Source organism: Anopheles ziemanni, chromosome 2, assembly GCF_943734765.1.
Source record: "Anopheles ziemanni chromosome 2, idAnoZiCoDA_A2_x.2, whole genome shotgun sequence".
Classification (NCBI taxonomy): Eukaryota; Metazoa; Arthropoda; class Insecta; order Diptera; family Culicidae; genus Anopheles; species Anopheles ziemanni.
This window is the reverse complement of record NC_080705.1, coordinates 72,704,307-72,725,562: the sequence shown is the minus strand read 5'-3', so window position 1 is coordinate 72,725,562 and position 21,256 is coordinate 72,704,307. Positions and strand designations below refer to the sequence as shown.

Sequence of the window (21,256 nt, the reverse complement as noted above, 5' to 3'; positions counted from 1 at the left end):
TCTTGTTTTCATTTTTACTATTTTCTCCGTCGGTTAGTTGTGTTTCTAATTGCCTCCACTTGTTTTGCGTTTTACAGATGCTGTTTTCTCTTCTGCCTAAAATTGTTGTTTTCGCTCGTTAAGAAGGGTAACGATGATATCGTACACAGCTTACAGATAAACAGTTGATTCTGTTTTTTTTACAAAACATTACACCAGACGTATTGTACGTGCGGGAGGAGATGGCGGGAATTCGCTTGCGATTCTCATTCTTTAACTTTTTCTTGTTTTGTTTGCTTGTTTCCATTATCTATTGTATATGTTTTGAGCTACCATTTTTGCCGTTCTGGAGTTTGACCGAAAAACTATGCGACGAGGTGCCTGCGCTATGCTAGTAAATGTTAAAGGTGGGAAGAGGTTACCACTGTCTGATGGCCTTTTAATTGTGCGCCCCCCGCGGATCCCCGTGTGGCAATCGAGTTTGGCGATTTAATTTTTTTTCATTCCATCTCGGTGTCTAAATGCATCTTCTTGATGCATGTTTTTATTTTATTACTCGTTTTTTTTAAGTATTTGCGGAGCAACGTCTTGATTGTGAAATAAACTGTTCAGATGGGTGTTTAGCAAATGGTTTTTGTTTGTTTGTTTGTAAAAGGAAGGATTGTTTGTGCAAAGGTGGTTAGATTGATATGTTCATTAGAACAGAACAGAAAAAAAAACACTGAGGGAAAACGGAAGAAACGTGCATCTTCATGGATCACTTGACGAAGATCCGGGTAGCCCCCCGGATGGTGATTGAGTTGTGCTGAGGTTAGCTTTAAACGACTTTTCTTGCCGTAGTTTTGTTTTTTTTTGTGGGAAAGTCATTGCTTCGAAGGTGCGTGTTGGGAAATAGTTTTGGCATACCGATCCTTCCATTTAACCTGCTTTAGAATTAAAAACTATCAACTGGCGGCCAAAGGGTAGAGAAGGACCAGGGAGCTGTTCATCCCGCGTGTGGTCACGTGGACACCATTGGATCGGATTGTTCGTGGTTTGAAACGGGTGTGCAACGGATCGGTCGAGACTTTGATGCCGCCGCCGGCTCGGATGTCGTGCTAGGGCCGTGCTGTCGCCACTCCGTCCACCGGCTGGGCACCGTCGTCGTCGTCGTCGTCGTCATTGGCTCGTCGTGCGTCGTCGTACGGGGAAAGCTTCACTACTTGTCTAGATATCACGAAAGTTCCTGCGAATACTGAGTCTCGAGCGTTGGGCGGCGGGCGGTGGCCCGTGCCAGTACCGAGCCGGGCCCGGTTCGCAGCGGACCGGCCGGACCGGTGGGTGGACCGCTCACCCCCGGAACGCCTCCTGCCGATGACGCCGCCACCACCGCAGCCGACGGTGGCCCCGGGCTGCCGTACGCCGAGCCGTACAGTTGCGCGCACGAGTCCTTGATGAGTTCCTGGGTTTCGCGCAGCTGCCGCTGGACCTGAGGCGCCAACCGTTGCACGGCGATGGCGGGTGGGAAGCGAGGCTCGGCCAGCCCGGCCATCGTCAGGGGGCCTCCGATGGCGCCGCTGGTGCTGCCTCCGGCCGCACTTCCTCCCCCACCGGGACCGCCGCCCGAGCCACCGCCTGCCGAGGCCACCGCCACCGAAGCCGACGCTAGCGAGGCTGCCACCGAGGACGATACGTTCGAGATTCCTGCCGGCGGCTGTGGCTGAGGTTGGGATTGCATTTGTTGCTGTTGCTGTTGCTAGAAGAGACAGAAGAGAGAGAGGAAGAAAATCGAGCATTAAATCGCATTTTCAACCATAACCAGCCCGAAGCGAGGAAAAATATTCAATCGTCAGCATTGCATATTGATTGCGGATGCAAGCGTTCCGTTTTTTCGATCCATTCATACTATTCCAGGGGAAGGTAAACTTTTATTTTTCTTCCATTAAATCACTTTTTTTTCTCAAAAAACATGTTTATTTTTTATTTTTTTTAATTACATTTAGTTTAGAAAGCATTTATTGAGATAAAGATGGCATCAAGGCATTGTGGGCGATGTTCGTTGGAAGAAATGAATTTGTTAACTAAAATTGTCTAAACTAAACAGTGCTTCAATTTGTCAATACAAAATGAACCTAAATGATAACAGTTGATATTTGCATCTCCTCAATCGCTCCCGAGCTATGAATAATTATCGAGTATACTCAGTAACTTTGGAGGTTTAACTACTTTTTTTAACCAAACTCCTTTTGAAATAATTGGGGTTTCATTTCATTTCAAATCCTCAATTACAAATGCCACCAAAAAAAATACCGGTTCTACGGGAAACCCAGAATTTCTATCACCTTAAAAACGGTCCGCTTCCCCCTTTTTTCGTTAAATGAGTAAAAAATGTCTGAACGATATGTAGAAGCATCCCAAAGGAAGAGTGAAAGAACTTTTTCGTAAACGAAAGCAGGTAAGCAATGGATGCTGTTCGTTACGAAAGTGAAAAGAAAGGACAAACAAACTTTTGGAACTTAAAAAAGAAGGAGCAAAGAAAGCACACAAAAAAAACACATCATTTATGAATGATCGACTCGTCTGGAACGGCGGACAGCAGGAAGCGATAGGAACATCTGGTGCCATAACCCCGACCGAACCGAAGTGCGTGCCTGGTTGCGTTCGGCTTCCCGGAATGCCATGTCCTTGCTCTGCTTGCCACATCCTGTGCCAGCCTCCGGCAATGGCAGACGACCTCGTGTCGAGGGCCCGTGTCCTTAAAGCTTGCGAGATGATTGTTTTACAACCGGGTTCGTCCGATGGATCGGTTCGTCTGGATTTATCTTTTTCCTTCCTCCTTGTCCCTCCTTCTCTCGCCCTCGGGGTGCGAACGAGATCACAGCGTTTTTCTGGATTTCCCACACGAGCCGCAGGTTCCTCGAGGATTGCTTTCTCTGCTTGCTTGTTTTTTTTTTAGTTGTATTTTCCACTACCTCACATTCCGCTGGCGAGTGATCTTCGCGAGGATCAATGCGAGAAGCAGGTGGTGTTGGTGTGTCTTTTGGTTTGCCACGATCCCATCGCCAGAACGTTTATGCCCAGTATCCTGCCAACGCTGGCACCGAGCGGTTCGCGATGAGTCTGTGCTCCAACATCAAGTTCCACGGGTATTTGATCGTGGTGTTTTCGGCGCTGCTCACCACAACCGTGCTGATCAGTTCCACCATCCTGAAGCTGATGTACCGTGAGACGGAGGAAGTCAACGTTCCGCCGGATTGTAAGACGATTGCTTTACCAACGACAGTGTTTTCTGTGTAGCATAAAATGTTTCCTTTGACATTTTAAGGAGCTTGAAAAGAACTCCTCCGTAGTGTTATCGATTTATTAAAGCATTTTATTGGGTATGGATAGTGTGTGTTTATTGTTTTAGACAAACTGTTTGACAAGCAAAGTGTTATTTTGCTGCCAAACTTGGTCTTTGCTTAAGAAAACATTAAGATGCGTACATAAAAAGGTTTTTATTAGAGTTGTGTAAATCAGTATCAGATTCATGAATCTGAATGATTCTTGCCTTTTAGGGTTTCATGAATCTTTCGTTTCGAACGATTATTTAAGCTTTGAAGATTCGAATCCGCAAAGATTCGTGAATTTATCTGAATGAATCTTAGCTGAAACATTCATATGAATGAATCATGTGAAAAGATTCATATGAATTGATCTTGTCAAAAGATTCATTAAACACAACACTAGTTTTTATTATTAACCATTATAGTTGGCATTAGAAACGGATTTTTTTTTCAAAAACTTACATACATTTGCACCAAACTCAATTAAATAAGCATCCAAATAGTCATATAATATTCAAAAATTTAAACTTAACTTATTTCTTCTTATTATTAAGAGTTTTTTCGTCAATTGTTTTTATATTATACAACGTTTCTCAAATTTAAGTAATTATTTCTTTCTATGCTTTCAATGTCTTTACGCAGTGCGTGATCTTGTAGACTACGGATGGTTCGATTTCACCGGAGATATTGTGCACCTGGTAGCGATTTGTGTTCTTTGCTACGGCATAAGAAAGGTTTGTTCCGCACCCGTTCACAAGACTCGATTCTCGTACTGGATCTTCATATCCTTCCCTTGTTTTCTTATTTCGTCCGACAGGAGAATCGCTTCTGCCTCATGCCGTTCCTGGTGTCGATCGTGTTCGACTGGATTGCGTACCTCATAGCGAACACCCGCGGCGGATCGGCCCTCCCCTACCAGGTGTGGCTTGTAACCACCGGTCAGTTTCTCCATCCCTGAACCGTCAACCGTACCGTTTGGTTTTTTAATCTCATCCGATCTTTTCCCACTCCAGCCATGTTCCTGTACGTGTTCGTCACACTCATCGGCCTGTACCGGCTGTTCCAAATCAAAGCGAACGAAGGTGCCAACCGATCGGAGGAATTCAACAAAACGATCTGCCTGTGACGAGGACGGCGTATAAGAGGCTCTTTGTCGGACGCGGCAGCAAGCTGGTGTGATAGTGGACGGAAAACTTTCCACCGCCGTTGGTATTATCAAAAATACCGAATGAGTTGTCTATGGCGGGGTTCTTGTGTGAGAGTTGTGTAATCTAGGTTTAATTGTTTGTTTTCTACCTACGAGGTCAGTTTTATGGCTATTTTTTGTGAGATTATTTTTTGTGTAGTCAAATAAAAAAAATTGTAAACCAACGAGAGGATTTGTGATTAACCAAACGTTTCTTGTCAAGATGGTAATCGGCGTTCCCAAAGTTCCATCAAGCGAAGCGTCTGCACCAATTTTTTTTCACGTACGTGCCTTCCTATGTTAATATTTCTAGCTAATAATTCCATCCCATTTGTGGAGAGAAAAAAAACGTCGCGCAACCTAGTATGAACTTTGCGTTCTCAACTCCAAAAAGTAATCAACCGTTTTGGACCGACTCGCACCAGGAGTGCGCAAATTGAACAGCTCTGGTGCCTTCTTTAATCATTCGGTCTCGCACTAAATAAAAGAAATAAACGTCATCTACGTCCAGTGCAGATAACGCATTAGAAATTTGACGGAAAAAAGAAACGCGGTATGCACAGCTCATCCATTATCACCGCACTTCGACTCGAGCAAGAAATGTTACAGATTCCGAGAGAGACCCGATTTTCGATGACATTCCACCGTACAAACTCGAACGCGACGGAAGTGATTGATCGTGGAGCAAACTAGTTCCAACCAGGAAGTGTCCCAGTGAGCGGAACATACCACACCCAAATGGCCAAACAACGAACGTGCTGCGGATGGCTCTGGAGTCCCCGGTTCCACGGCGTGCTGGTGGGTCTGTTGACCCTGGTCAACTCCATTTCCGCCATCACCGCCTCGGTGTACCTTCGGTTGAAGTTCCAGGACTTTCAGAAGGTTCCGGAAAACTGTGAGTGCAATTCAACGGTTCCAAACAGTGTTACTCGTGGACGGTTACTAATCGATGGCGTTGTCAATATTCTCCTCTACCAGTGTCCCTTTACTATCGGTACGCCACGATCGACATCATCTTCGTGGTGATCGTGCTGCTAGTCGTTAGTGCGTACTTTATTGGAATTTTCACGGTAAGATCCCTTTTGGTTGGACATACAAACGCTCGCTAATTTACGCTCCCCAAAATACAGGTGAACGAGTATTACACCGTGCCATTCATTATTCTGCTCCTGCTCGACTTTATGGGCTACGTAGCGACGCAGCTGGCCACCACGATGAGCAGTGACACGCCGGAACTGTTCCGCGGGAAAACGATGGGCACACTAAGTGATATTGGTATGTGGCAGGCACTGAACGCTTTGTCAATCATGATGAACTGATAATCCTATTCATTCGCCTTTTTTGTTTTAGCTCTGTACGGTTACATGTTCCTGACAGTATTCTTTCTCTTCCGTTCGCTGCAACGAGATCGGCGCATGCAGGAGGAACGATTGCTCGGCTACCGCAGCTTAAGCAGCAGCTCCGAGCAGATCATGATGTGATGGTGCGTGTCTGTGTGTAGCTTATTTGTCGAGCTTTGGCTATGTTTGTTTTATTTAAATATATATTTTTATGTTGGCTATTCATTGATAATATAAATATGACCGGAATGTAAAAACAGATAGAAGCTTTAATGAGTTTCGTTTATTACTGAAACCACATGCGCATACTTTTTTTTACATATCTTTAAGAAAAGAAAAAAGGTAAGAAAGGCCAACAATAGGGATCAATATAATTATTCCTTAATGATTCGTTCTTGATTGAAGTGAAATTTATTCTAAATTTTTTAAATATAAACTAGACAACCATTACATTGAATAAACTTGTCTTGGGTAATATTTCGGCTTGCGAAGTTATTTCACCCATTTTCACAACCATTGTTATTCCCTCCCGATAGTTCTTTACACTGCAAAACGAATGAAGTAATAAATGTGTTTACTACGCTTCATTAAACCGTAAAACAAATCTGAAAATCTTTAATAATGGTTAAGTTCACTTCAATAAAAAAAATATATATATATATAAATTTCTATGGAAAAGGTAATGGTAGAAAAGCTTTCTTTGGTAACATTGCCACAGCACTTCAAAGCTCAGAATCTGCCACAGGCTCCGTAGTTCAGATAGTGACATCCAGAGGGTGTTATGAAACGTACAGCCAAATGCACTCTAAGCAGAGAATCGTGAAAAGCAACGAGCCGTTTTCAAATTTATCGAAAATGCGAAACCAAAACATCATTTATTTGCATCAAGCAAATGCTTCTAGTATAGCAATATGGAAAAAAAGAAAAATAAAACACAAAATTTGACCAATTTCAAGTTTTCAGAGAGTTTTCAGTAAACTCTCATTTGGCGTCTTTCAGGTTTGTGACCACGCCGTTCACAAATCTGCTCGGTTCAAGTCTTAAAACTTCGGAGAAAGATGATCATTAGTGTAATGTTGTATTTCGTGTATGAGAGAACAGCGTTAAGTTACTCCAGTGCACCCAAAGAGAAGCTATCTTCCATTTGAAGGAGACTTTCTCAAGGATTGATCAAGCACCAGACATGCTCGGTCAGTACATTCACTGAGGCACTCTCATTGTTATGTTTGCGCTATCAGTGGCCCAGTGAAATAATATAAAACGATTCATTCATTGTGCATTGGCGCATTTTGGCTCGTATTTTTTTTCTTTTGTAGAGATTCTTCAACAGAATGTTTCCCATTTTAAACCAGGTGTTGGCACAACCCGAGGACGCGATTATAATATTGATACTTATTCTTTGAATTTTATACTTTTACACCATAAAACTGTTTTTGTATTTTATGTTTTTTTGTTTGTTTTATACCTGAAATAAGTACTCTACTCATAAAACTCTTATTAAACTCTACTTATTATTGCAATAACTCAGCTTCTGAATGTTTTGAACATTGCGACCCATATTTTGTTACGTCATGGTGTAGACAATGTAATTGCTTGAATAGTTATTGTCGATGCAAATTAGAGTAAAACTACGATCGAAAAAGTCTAGTAAAAGTATACAAGATTGACATCATGGTCATGGTATTGAAATAATAATTATTATTATTCTTATCATTATCACAAGTTTTCTTAGCATGGCAACGGCGATAAGCGTAGCCTAAATTTCAACTGCAACACACAGTAGTTACCAATGATGCACATTGCATTAGAATAATGTCCTTCGCCAATACTGGAACGCATTTTCTCAGTGCTGATAAATCTCACGATCAGTTCACGCTCGGAAGCCACTGCGAATGGATGTGAATTCGTAACACTTGTGCATACAATAGTAATCCAACTAGACGATAATGGCGTTTGCCACAGGAGAACTAGATTTTTCTAAGAATATTCGAACACACGCTTACTTCGTTGCTGCTATAGAGTTAATACTCTCTGTGCTTGGCATAATTGGCAGTTTTTTTCATGACGACCTGGGGTGTAAGTGCCTACAACCTTCAACACCCTTTTGGGATCTATCAATATCGATGTGTACCTCAACCCATTTCTCCATCACTTATTCGTTTATAATCCACAGTTAGTAGAATACAAATAATTTTTGGTGCGCTCCTCTTTGCACTGTTTGCGTATGTGTATTGGATTGGCTTCCATAAGGTACGTATCACCGTCTTGTGCTCTTTTTTATAAGTTCATTGAAGCACATGTTCTTTTCTCTTGCTCTTATCGTACAATAGAGAAATCCATGGTGTCTTGTTGCATTTTTATTATTTAAAATGCTGCTATGTATAAGTGGAGTGTATAATGTGTTCGGCCATATCATTAGTCTGAATGTCCAGGCTACTATTGGAACGCTACTCGTGTTAGGTAAGCTGCAGCTTTTTATCATCATTAAGATCAACCCATTTCTAACATTAAAACCTTTTTTCTCGTTTTGTTCTGTTCCGAAACAGTGATAGTGGTGTACGAGTGGCTAGTGGTGATTCAATTGATACAATCGATACGGAGTGGTTCTTTGGCGAAATCGGAATTCGCCGTTGCCGATGGTTGTGAAATGCCGAATCCATAAAACTATGATAGCAACTGAAAGTCAAATAAGAAAAAGTATGTTGTATTTATGACGAGTGATCACAACTGTAAATGCATGTTACAAGTATGGCAACTCTTTTCAAATAAACTGTAAAATGAACAACTGACGGTTTTCTTCGATAAAAATAAGTCAGCTGGCTGTCTTATTCCATTCATCTTGCCCCCATTCCGGCTGACCTCATTCGAACCAGTCACTCCAGCTATTTTAGCCCACTGCACTAGTCTAGTATTTTAGACACCATTGCAAACGGATTCTCCTATGTGGAGGAAGGCTTCTTTTTGCCTTTTGGTTGGGATTCGATCCCACGTGTATGATAGAACAGCGTTAAGTATCTCCACTGCAACCGAAGAGAAGCTATTTTCTATTTGAAGTACAATTTCTCAAGAGATGATCAAGCACCAGACATGCTAGGTCAGTACATTCACTGAGGCACTCTCATTGTTATGTTTGCGCTATCAGTGGCCCTCCAGCGATTACTAGAAGCCTACGCTAATGTGTGTATAAACATTCAAAGCGATTAAGAACGTCACCACCACAATGTGTAAAAGTTAATGGAAATTTGGGATACGAAAGCTAGCCGGTCAAAATATGGCCTGACAAAAAAGGGGTGTGGTATTTCTTATTATTCAAAGGAAGAAGCAGCTCATCATGTGAAATATTGTAAAATCCCAAATTCGTATTTTGGCTCGTATTTTTTCTTTTGTGGAGATTCTTCAACATTCTACGAATCTCATTTTAAACCAGGGGTTGGCACATGTTTCTGAAAGGGGCCAAATGATGAAAAATAACCCGAAAAGGCGAATATAGTATGAATTTTTTTAATCCAAAAAGTAACTTTAACATAACATAAATTATATCAAAGTTATATTTATCACAATTAATGTTGATACTTATTCTATGAATTCTATACTTTTAAACCATAAAATTGCTTTTGTGTGTTAACTTATTTTTTATTTTGTTTTATACCTGAAATAAGTACTCTACTCATAAAACTCTTATTAAACTCTACTTATTATTGCAATAACTCAGCTTTTGAATGTTTTGAACATTGCGACCCATATTTTGTTACGTCATGGTGTAGACCAGTGATGTCAAACTCGTTTCACCTTGCGGGCCGCATTTCCTCCCAAAATAGGTTAGCGGGCCGCATTTTCTCCCAAAATAGGCTCGCGGGCCAAACCATATAGTTGATTGGAGTGATGAAAATATGTTCTTATCAATGTGGTTTTATCTTAACAGTCAATCATGTTTTACATTTTCACATTTTTTCATATTATATTACTTTTTATAAAATTTATAAATTTTGAGTAAAAGAGAGGGTTTGTTGCTCAATCATTTTCCAAATTTTAACGAATTCAAATCAAGTTTATTGAAATATATGTTGCAGTTCAACACTATTGTGTATTTTGTTAATGATTTTAGAAAAGTAAAGGTATTGTAATTACAATAGCTAGCTTATTGCTCCGCATTTGTTATTTTGTTTGGAATGGTCTTGTAGTATAGAAACGTTTGTTTTCTATAAACACTATTTATCCACTTGTCTAGAAAAATCTGTGTAAAACCTTTACTGCAAGGATGCATATCATTTTCTTATTGAAATAGTTTAAATTGACATTCGTTCAGTTCTCTTGCAATTCGCAGTTCGTGAAAAAAAGTACATTAAATATTTTGGTAATTGCTATAAGCCAATACTCAAGGATCCAAACTTTCGATGTAATGTTTCAAAGGGGTCGCGGGCCGCACCCAATGGTCTTGCGGGCCGCATGTGGCCCGCGGGCCGCATGTTTGACATCCCTGGTGTAGACAATGTAATTGCTTGAATAGTTATTGTGCATGCAAATTGGAGTACAACTACGATCGAAAAAGTCTGGTAAAACTATACTAGATTGACATCATAGTCATGGTATTGAAAACAAAGTTTAACATTTTTTACATTGTAATAATAATAATTATTATTATTCTTATCATTACCGCAAGTTTTCTTAGAACGGCAACTATTGATGCACATCGGATTATAATAATGTCCTTCGCCAATACTCGAGCACATTCTCAGTGCTGATAAATCTCACGATCAGTTCACGCTCGGATGCCACTGCGAATGGATGTGAATTCGTAACACTTGTGCATACAATAGTAATCCAACAAAACGACAATGCCGTTTGCTAAAGGAGCACTCGATTTTTCGAAGAATATTCGAAAACATGCTTACTACGTTGCTGTTATAGAGTTAATACTACCTGTGGTTGATTTATTTGTCAGTTATTTTCTTGACGACTTGAGAAGTAAGTGCCTACAACCTCCAACACCTTTTTTGGATCTGTCAATATCGATGTGTACCTCAACTCATTTCTCCATCGTTTATTCGTTTATATTCCACAGTTAGTACAATATCATTAATCTTTGGTTTGCTCCTCATTGTACTGTTTGCATGTTTGTATTGGATTGGCCGCCGAAACGTACGTATCACCGTCTTGTGCTCTTTTTTATAAATTCATTGAAGTACATATTCCTTTCTCTTGCTCTTATCATACAATAGAGAAATTCGAGGTGTCTTGTTGCATTTTTGGTATTTAAAATACTGCTAATAATAAGTGGACTGTATCATGTGTTCGGCCATATCATCAGTCTGAATGTCATGGATGCTATTGGAACGCTACTCGTGTTAGGTAAGCTGCAGCTTTTTATCATCATAAAGCTTAACCCTTTTCTAACATCAAAACCTTTTTTCTTGTTTCGCTATGTTCCGAAACAGTGGCAATGGGGTACGAGTGTCTTGTGGTGATTCAATTGATACAATCGATACGGAGTGGTTCTTTGGCGCAATTGGAATCTCGCGATCTCATATGAAATGCCGAATCCATAAAACTATTAAAGCAACTAAAAGTCAAATAATGAAAAAGCCCATGCGAAGGAGTTGTCTTTATTACGTGTGATCACGATTGTAAGTGTGAACTATGGTAGCTTTTTAAAAATAAACTGTAAAATGAACAACCGACGGGTTTCTTCGATAAAAATGAGTCAGCTGGCTGTCTTATTCCATTCATCTTACCGCCATTTCGGTTGACCCTATTCGAACCAGTCACGCCAGTCCACTGCACTAGTTACAAAAGTTAGCTGATAAGAGTCAACAAATTAATCATGGTTGGATGATCATTCAACGATTTCCCATTTTTTGTAATCTACGCCAACTAAACACACGTTAAGATGTCCTACGATGATTTTGATGTTATGAATGTGGTTTGGCAATCACGTTGCGATAGACAATTCCGTTACTGACCGACATCATCGCAAACGGATTCTCCTATGTGGTGGAAGGCTGCTCCCATTAATTTTCAAAAACCTATGCTTCATTGCTGAAATTTGTCATTTTGCAAGCATAAGTTGACCAATAAGGGCATGTTATGCAGTATATTTATGGTATTTCTACACCTTTGGTGCATTTCTAGAGGTACTAGGCGCCTCCATTATGAACAATTATAGCTGTTACCAGCGCGTAACGCTCGTAACGCTCCGTCCCACGAGCCGCCGAAATATTCCAATAATCTTCGGGCTAAGCCAGGGGTGCGGGGCCGACGTGCGTACACCGGTATAAAACTAAGCGCGCGTGAAGAAAATGCCTCTTTTCCTGTAGTCGTCAGATCGGAATAAAACAGTGAAAGTTTTAAATCGCCGTTAAGGACGTTTAGTAGAAATCATTGGTTTTTATTACCACAGCCATAAAGCAATTGCAACAATACCCTTTTTCTTTAACGGTTACGAAACCTTTTATCCTACCTTTAAGTGATGTTTTTCAACTCTTTTGTTCAGCCCATCATTCGACAAAATAACATTTGAAAAATTCCGAAATTTAAAATTCGATGATCGGGCTTCTATGATGTTTACGAATAACCTATCCTGTGTATCGGCAACTCATGGTGTTCCAACTAAGTGAATCGATGTTGAAGGTTTCAATGCCCATCTTCATGACCAATTACGAACGTCTCGAAGAAAAAAGAGCTCCAGAAGAGCAGAAGGCGGAAAGGAAGAGCGAGAAAATGTAATGTTAGTGAAAACTAGGCATTGCATTATAAGAGTGCATGCAAAGTGATGATGACACAAATGTGTAGTTTTTTCTCTTTTCTCTTGTCTGTCAGAATCTCTTTTTCAACTTGCTCTCGGTAATGCTTGAGCTGCGCGTATAAATAAACTGAAGTATGTCTGAAACGCTTCCGTATCTTGCTCCTATGACAAATCCTTATTAATTGTGTTCGCTTTACTAATTGCTCATTCAAACCGCTTCGAATAACGATCTTTTCTATTGCGTAGCTGTTCGCTCAAATTACTCGGGGACGGGGTTGATGTCCTTAAGATTGATGAACTTAACCGCGAATTATTTATGCAGAGCTAAATACCGTTGACGTTTCACTTAACTGGAAGCAAATGGTAGACGCTAAGGAAAAAAAAACTTCACGGTCTTCAGATTGACTGAGAAACGCCGGATGTGTTTTAGTAATAATCCTATAGTAATACTGAGAAAAAGGAAATGAACGCGGGCAATAACCAAGCTGCCTTGGCTTTTTGCAATCCTCACCGAGGTTGCCCACTCGAGGAAGTGCCACATTTATGCAGTGACTCTTTCTATGACATGTTGGAGGCGAAACCACTATCAACCATGAGGTCATACGAAGCACTGCCTGGACCACACGAAGCCAACAGTGATCGAAGAGATCATCTATTATAGGTGCGTAGTAAAGGGCAAGGTGTAGGCATTAAAAGAACTGCAGAACACTACACTACCCGTCCGCATTTATCAACATAATCCAGCTGTAGTAGCGGTCGATTTGCCGGAGCGCGTTTGATATGTAAATCTCCTTATCGCAGTCACATTCAAGGTAAGTGTTGTCTGAAAGCCGACCTTGAGATATTCAATATTAGCACGTCTCGGCTAGGTCAAGCAACCTTAAGTTGGAATTATTCCCCGAACAGGGGTGGCATACAACCCGACACCAATACTAGAACTGCTTTTATAAACATCGATGTAGCCTCGTCACGCCAGGACGCGGCAGTGGATGTGCCGGCTAATGTAATTCATTTCGCAATCAGTTCACTTCGAGAAGTCGCAGAGTACGGAGGCAAAGTTAGTGAAAGTGAAAGTGATCTTCACGATGGTGCTTATAAATGGTGTATTCGATTTTTCAAAGTCTATCAAAACGCACGCTTACGTCGTTGGCGTTTCTGAGTCTATTGCTACCTTTCTCCCGTTGCTGTTGCTGACGGAAATTCACGACCATCATTTATTTTCACAACTGAGTAAGTTTTCAGAAAAAAAACTATTCATAAATCTCAGTTTTTTGCCTAACCTCCTTCCCTGTTCTTTGTACAGAGGCATCTTGCGATTACATTCGAGAAATTTCGGTTTGTGCAACCGTCTTCCTGTCAATATCTACTATTTTCTTCTGGGTTGGATTCCTTATGGTACGTCCTTGTGTTACAAATCATTTTTTAACTTTAGTTTAAGTTTTAATTGAAATCCAACGGACCATCTTTGCCATGGTTTTATGAAATCCAAGTTTGTCGTCAGATAAATTTGCATACACTGACACCAGCCTAAAGAAGTGTACGATTTCCGACGAGAATGCACCACCAGAACCTCCAAGGACGTAGTCAGAGTATCAATTGTATTTAGTTTAATTTATAGTAAACATACCAATCAGGGAAATGACACGAAAGGGTTTACCAGCAATGTTTTCGAGTTTATTGTTGATAACCCCATAATTCCAAAATTTACTTTCAATATGATCAAGTTTGTTACTGATAACCCAGTCTATTGGGAATACCACATTCGTACGTTGTGTTTTCCACGTTGTGTTGGTTGGTTTTTTTTTCTGCTAATCGTTTTAGCAACTGTTTATCGCCTTGAATTTTGGCACCCGTTATTAAAACGATTAGATGCCCCTACGAGTGACCCAAGCGAGGCCCGCTGCCAGCATGGACATTTTTCTTTGCCCATACCTTCACATGCACGCATGCCGCGACATGTTTTGGATCGTTCGGTTTTTCCATCCGTAGTATGATACAAAGCCTTATTTTAACTGAACGCCAGCGGAAGATAGGTTGTAGCCAACGAATACAACACAAAAACGGGGATCACCACATGTCTGGTTCGAAACGATCACAAACAACATTAAACTCGCGGCAGCCACAAGTAACGGATCTGAGGAGCCAAAGCGGGTACGACGAACCCGCAACGTCAAGCAACTTTCCAGCACGGAGTGTTCTCGCTGGAATGAATAAGCAGAGTCTATAAAGAAGCTCTGGCGCACCGCAACGAACAATTTCTGCGCGCTACAGTTACGTTGTCTCAGCGAGTCGAGCCCAAGTAGCGCGCATCGTCCATTGCAGTCAACCTCGACCCTCCAGAAGCGTATTGCCAGCCGTGCAGCTTTTCGCTGGATCGATTCAAGGTGCGCCACTGGATCCGACTTGAACACGCGCGTAGGCAGATGAATCACCTAGTTGCCCTTAACGACGAAGAGTTCCAGCTGATCGTGGGAGTTCAACTGCAAGTCAAGGAGCACTCCTAGGTACCGGAAACAGCCTTTACGGTCAAGGAATTCAGGAAATATCCATTCAGGAAATACCCACAAACTAGAAGTCCGTTAGCTTCTAGCAAACGTTATGACGTAATTGTCATAACTTCGTAAATAATGCTTTACTTTTTACTTCCACCAACAGAGAGTTCGAGGGTGTCTCACAGTTTTCCTGCTATTCTTGGTTCTGCATTTGCTGGGCCATATCGGTTTTTGGTACAAAGCGATATTCTCTCATTCACAAGTTGCGGTTATAGTTTTATCGTTAGTCAGCTTAGGTATGTATTGTAGCGCTAAGCCGATGTGTTGGGCAATCTTTAAACAATCAGTAATTGATGATTTAATTCTGTCTCTTTCACGGTGTTCTGTAAAAGCTTTTCACGCGTATAAAATGCTCGTGGTGATCCAACTGAGTGAGTCGATGTTGAATACTCCAATGTCGAGCTGCGTGGAGAATTTCGAACGTCTCGAAGAACAGAGAGTCCCAGACGAGCAACGAGCGGAAATGGAGGAAGAGCATTAACCTTTACAAATAAAGCATTAACCTTAATGAGAGTGTAAAAGTGATAACGACACATATACGTTGTTTGTTTATAGTTTGTTTGAAGGTAAGTTTTGTTAGTTTCTTTTCGTTGGTGAATTGTTTACGCATTAAAAGTCAAAACATGCATTGGTGTATGATATGGTGTAGTTTCGAAATCCATTGGACCCTCTCCTGTTGCGAGAGAACTGACTAGCCACGATCGCAAAGGGACACAAGTCTAATCATCACTTAATAAGGAAGGTATGGTCGAAGACGGTCGTTACGCCAAAGAAGACGAATAAGTGTGCAGAAGCTGGATGTGTCGCAGACGAAGGCCGGAACCTGCGAACGCCAACGTCCAGTAGAAGATTCAGATTTGGTATTGGAAAACCGTAGGTTAGCGGTTAAAGATCTTGATGATGATATTGCCATATTGAGAGGGTCAGTTAATATAAATTGCAAGGATGTTGTGGGCCTCGAACGCGTCCAATCTGAACAGTGGCCGAAATTTGTCTCACACTGCACTCGTTCTCTATGATCATTTCGGCTAAAACTCAACTCATATCGTTCAACAATCAACGTATTCTCCCAATTTGGCGCTATCCCACTTCCAGTGTTAGACAAACATGAAAGACCGTTCCGGGAATAACGATTTGAGACGATAGAGCAGCTTCAAGCCGCTGGGAAGAAGAAGCGGGAAGTCTCCGAAACCGAGATTTTTGTTTTGTCACTCGATAAATCTGGTGTGTGCTATTGCTTATTATGCAAGAGTAGCCTTCTATGTTGCGTTGGTCAGTTGAATCGTCAGACTCAGCACCACAACACTTATCGCTTTTGGTAAGTCGAGTAGCAAAGCCATGTTGCGAATTCAGCAAGGGTAGAATAAGCATATCATTGTCGTTTTCATGTATTCCATGTCTTCCTGCTCCGAACCTAATTAGTTATCACTGCATACAAGCTGCGAGTCTTAGCTCAGATGTGGAAACAAACTTCGAATGAGTCTTTGCCAAAAAATCCTAAATCACTAAGACAAAAATAAAATAATCACCAGCAACATGGCGATGGAAAGAAAGGACCATGTGTGTTGAAGTCTCTGCTCTGATGTATCATTGTTTAACAAACGTGCTTGGTGTACCGATAAAATTGCATTTTTACATTATGTGTTTTTGATTTAGTGTATTTGAATGAGTTTGTATACACAAAGTTGTGTAATCCTTCTAGCAGACACAAAATGTAGACAGCACGGAAGTCAATTTTTTTAAATATAAATTTGGTATGCTCCCGATAACCTTCAGGCAGCCCGCATTAAAGAAGTAGGTTTGTATCATGTAATGGCCTTTGGAAGTTAGGATATAACAACATTAGGAAGTAGTACTAACACACGACTTATGCCACTAGCAAGCCGCTTATCATTGTTGTAGCTTTGCTGTTTAGTTAAGTGCAAACAAAACATAATTTGAATAGTATGTTTTTAAACCACAAACGTTTCTTACGAACTCAAGCATCTTTAAAACCCATCCTAGTTTACGACCTCTTAGTATTAGTTACTAGTTTCCTATGAGCTATACGCACTTTAAGCACTCACGCAGAAATGCACCGCCTTTTGAAAAACGCCGGTTGCTCTAGCGGTTTTTATTAAGCTACGAAACCCTTCGTTGGTTGCGTCCCACCATGTTACTATGTCTGTGTGTAAGCACGAGTAGTAGCGAAGAGCAGTCACGAAGATGAAGATGTTGCAATCTTCAAGCGTGCCAGAGTGAGGTCAAGATGAAGGAAATCTTTCAAGGCCATTGCTGCGTTCATGTTGGCACAGTCGCGCAGCGTATTGTTACGAAGATAACAGCGTGTTCAATTTATTTCTCATGGTCACCCCGCCGTTTCAAGACACAGCGTACACAGCTGTTTCAAGAAATTTTAAGTAACTCTTGCTAAATCAATATAAATGCTCAATGGCCAATATCCATTGAAAAAAAAATCAAAAATAAGATTCACAGGAATGAAATAACTAAAAATATATATTCTGTGTAATTATTCAGATCCATCAAGCCGAAAGCCTCACCACGATGGTAGTCCCGTCGTTTCCCATTTTAAAGAGGATTGCCCGAATGTAGTTTACCATCTACTAGGCGCCTCCATCTTAAACCAGGGAGATTTTTATTACTAAACACTAAGGTAGTAGCAGTACAACGAAACGTACGTCCTTGATCAACAACCGCCATATACATTGAAGCTTTAATAGTGATAGCTCCAACGATCCCCACCCCCACCACAAAATAACCCACCATTTGACACTAATACCACAACATTGTGCCAGTCTTGAAACAGGGTCTAGCTTTAAACGCGTACTTATTTAATGATCAGTCAACTACGGGACATCAGAGCGTTCGGAGTGTAGTTTTCGGTTTGATCTTTAGTGCGCGAGAGAGTTTCTATTCCATTTGCGATGGCACATTCAAACGCATTCGATATCTCGAAGAACATTCGCACACATGGTTACGTTGTGGGTGTTATTTTGGCGCTGGAAACCATTGTCAGCGTCTCGTATCTTGCATTTGGGGATAGAGAAGCCGTTTCTCCAGAGCATGGTAAGTTCTTCATGAAGGATTAGAAAGTGTAAAAAATGGATTTTAAAATCAGAAATATTTCATCTTACACATATTTGATGGGCTATATTTTTGACAGCTGAAATCTTCAATAAGATGCAAAAGATTCGTCTTTATGTCGATCTGGTGGCACTGATAATAACCATTTTATACTGGATTGGCTTCGTCAAGGTTGGTGATACACATAAACACTAGCTGTCCCTGTTTGAAATTTAACGAATGCTTTCTTCCAACAACAGAGAATCCGTTTCTGCCTCCTGATATGTATGGTGTACGTAGGTCTCCAATTCACACTAGCAGCTTTATGTTTGATTGGAGATATTGTCACTGTAAACGTCTATGGCATGGTTCACATGCTTATCGTCTTAGGTAAGTCCAACAGCATCAGTCCATACAGCATAGCCAGCACGTCCACGAGGTTATCATTTTATTTCATTTTCTCTCCTCCTACTAAAAATTAGGTATCAATGGTTACTTTTGGCACGTTATGGCTGAGCTGCGTAGAGCGAAGTTGAATGAGTCGTACCAGAATGCTGTAAACGTTTAACGTCGCAAAATCGAACATTTCAAAAATAAACAATAAAACAATGACCACCATATTTCAGTTTCAAATAAAACGCAATTTGAAATTTCGGTAACAACATTAGAATAAATGGAAATTTCGTAGGCATGACTACGACACTACACACTATTGTCCGCTTGTTGCTTTTGGATTTTTTTTTTTCCTATTCTTCCTAAGGATGGTAAGTGCCTGAAACGGCAATCAAGGAGAAAAAATAATGTTTTGATTCAATTACACTCTCTGCTGCATTGAACTATGGACTGTATGTTTCAATCGTACATAAGTTTGTTAGAAAGAAACATTAACAGAATATGTACACTCATTTTTATAATTCCATTGGTGCGGTTCTAAAACACAAATCTTCACAATCTTAACACAAGATAATTTTTCGCATATTTGTAGGTTACTAACGTTCTGAACATTACTCAAGTTTGGGTTACCGATGCTGCTAAAACCACAACTCACCGTATGTCACGATTCGCAAACGTTGATATTATGTTGTACCACAGTTCACATACGTAGTTCCCGTGCTCAAAACTAGAGGGAGTAACATGTTGCAAGGTGCACACTCTTCAACGTTTCACCTCTGTTCAGAAAGCTACTTTTTTGTGAACCAATTTTGGATTCCGTCTATTCCGACAACTCCACCCTGGCAGATCGTTTGTCGTAAACATAAATATTTTACATCCGTATAATAACGCATCCGGACTAGCTTGGTGTCAGTATATTCTATTTGGATTAAACCTAAATCGTTAAATATGTTCCAAGTCAAAATAGAACCCCTATGTTCCTAGTCAATGTTGTTAGTTGAGCTCGTACAATTTTTGTTATTAAAAGTAATAGCTATTTTTTCCCTTTTTCTCATCAATATTGGTTTAAAAAGCGTGTGTAAACTCAATACAGAAGTAATAATCCTAGCTTTTGCCTATTTTTTATAAATCATACAGACAATTCGATTGTTTGAACGGTTTGTAATGCACGTTTTTTATGAATTCCAACGTGATTTGCCGTATGTACGTAGACATTCCAACACTGGACACTTACACCAAAACAATACTAGATTCTTCAGTACGGGTCCAGATCTGTGCGCTACGAAACTACCGATCAGTTAACGGTGGAACATCGTAGTGTTCGGTACGCCTTTTGGACATTGCTACACAGGAGAGTTTCTGGTCCCAGCTTTACGATGGCACTTTTTGATTTTTCCAACAACATTCGAACACATGCTTACTTCGTAGGCGCAATTGTCACAATAGATACCATCGTCACATTATTGTTCAGCAGCATTTGGGATCAACTGCCTGTTCCTCCCGAGCATGGTAAGTACAGTAAGCTGAAACCATGTGGGAAGAAAGTGTAGTGATTCAATCATTTTTTCTTCTCTTCAACCATTGATGGGCTGTATATTTTAAAGCCGAACTTTACAAGAACGCACGAATGGGCATCCTCTACAGTGGTCTAATGAGCGCCATATTTGCGATCATCTACTGGGTTGGCTTCCTGAAGGTTAGTGCTGCACATATAATTAAGCTGTCTCGATGAATGTAGTTTGATGAATGTTTAATCTCTTCCAACAACAGAGGATTCGTTTCTGTATCACGATGTGCATTGTGTTTGTAGGCCTAGGCTTTATAATTCAAGCAATCGGTTTAGTTATATTCATCATCAGCCTAAACTTTGCAAGCACGATGATAATGATTGTGGTTTGTGGTAAGTCCATTACTCTAACTTATGCTGCATAACTAGTCAGTCCTAAACGAGATTCCTTTTATTCCTGTTCCGAAATTAGGCATAAATGCTTATGTGTTGCTAGTCCTAATTCAGCTGCGTAGAGCGATGTTGGATGGAACGTTGCCGGATGGTGAACACGTCTAACAACACAGATTAGGGACTCTTCAGTGGAAACGTAACCTCCTATGTTCATAAGACTCATCAGCTATCAACGATTGACGACGTTCATGGAATTTGTTTTGCTGTAAATCAGAGTTTGGATGATGCACTGATAATAAAAACCTGGTCGTGAAAAAACGAGTACAATATAAAACCGTTTTGTGCAAGTAATCATCACATGCGCGTCGAAGAATAATACAATTTACGTATACAACGCAATTCAGTTGTGGTAAACATACCGGAAAAACAAATATAATAATTTACTCAACTCAACTCTATCCGTGAAGTGTATCGAAAATTCGGTTTTGTCCAGTTCTTCTATAATATTTCTTTGAATAACCTGTCGTTTATTGTGCGCAACATTCGGCTACTCAATCGAATGAGTTTGTTATTATGTTCTTGAACTGCTATAACTTTTCTCACTGTTCACCTGCAAGCGTGTTCGTGATCGTTTCTCAACCGTTGGGTTGGTGGGGAAAATACAATATGATGTTTGAAGCAAGCAGCATAAACCGTGATGATCTCGAACAGAGAGATGTTGGCTGAACAGAGCTCTCAGAGCGATCTTCTTCAAAGCCGCAATGAGCGTCAACGTGGCTACGCTCGTAAGACCCGA

The 21,256-nt window shown here is 40.7% G+C and overlaps 4 protein-coding genes across 4 annotated transcripts; 3 read left to right on the top strand and 1 right to left on the bottom strand.

The window, feature by feature from the left end:
* Positions 1 to 1,192: 1,192 nt before the first annotated feature.
* Positions 1,193 to 2,639, bottom strand: LOC131294292 (putative lysozyme-like protein). Its single transcript, XM_058322339.1, has 2 exons — positions 2,598 to 2,639; positions 1,193 to 1,714 (listed from the first exon to the last, which is right to left on the bottom strand). Exons 1-2 carry the CDS (start codon positions 2,637 to 2,639, stop codon positions 1,193 to 1,195), a joined length of 564 nt encoding a protein of 187 aa, XP_058178322.1.
* Positions 2,640 to 3,072: 433 nt separating this feature from the next.
* LOC131282792 (uncharacterized) lies at positions 3,073 to 4,410 on the top strand. Its single transcript, XM_058312334.1, has 4 exons — positions 3,073 to 3,214; positions 3,927 to 4,018; positions 4,102 to 4,222; positions 4,298 to 4,410. The coding sequence occupies exons 1-4, from the start codon at positions 3,073 to 3,075 to the stop codon at positions 4,408 to 4,410; spliced, it is 468 nt and encodes a 155-aa protein (XP_058168317.1).
* Positions 4,411 to 5,208: 798 nt separating this feature from the next.
* Positions 5,209 to 5,951, top strand: LOC131282791 (uncharacterized). Its single transcript, XM_058312333.1, has 4 exons — positions 5,209 to 5,365; positions 5,449 to 5,540; positions 5,601 to 5,745; positions 5,821 to 5,951. The coding sequence occupies exons 1-4, from the start codon at positions 5,209 to 5,211 to the stop codon at positions 5,949 to 5,951; spliced, it is 525 nt and encodes a 174-aa protein (XP_058168316.1).
* Positions 5,952 to 19,936: 13,985 nt separating this feature from the next.
* On the top strand, positions 19,937 to 20,625 carry LOC131294291 (uncharacterized). The gene is made up of 4 exons (XM_058322338.1): positions 19,937 to 20,069; positions 20,165 to 20,256; positions 20,331 to 20,460; positions 20,540 to 20,625. Exons 1-4 carry the CDS (start codon positions 19,937 to 19,939, stop codon positions 20,623 to 20,625), a joined length of 441 nt encoding a protein of 146 aa, XP_058178321.1.
* The last annotated feature ends 631 nt before the right edge of the window (positions 20,626 to 21,256 follow it).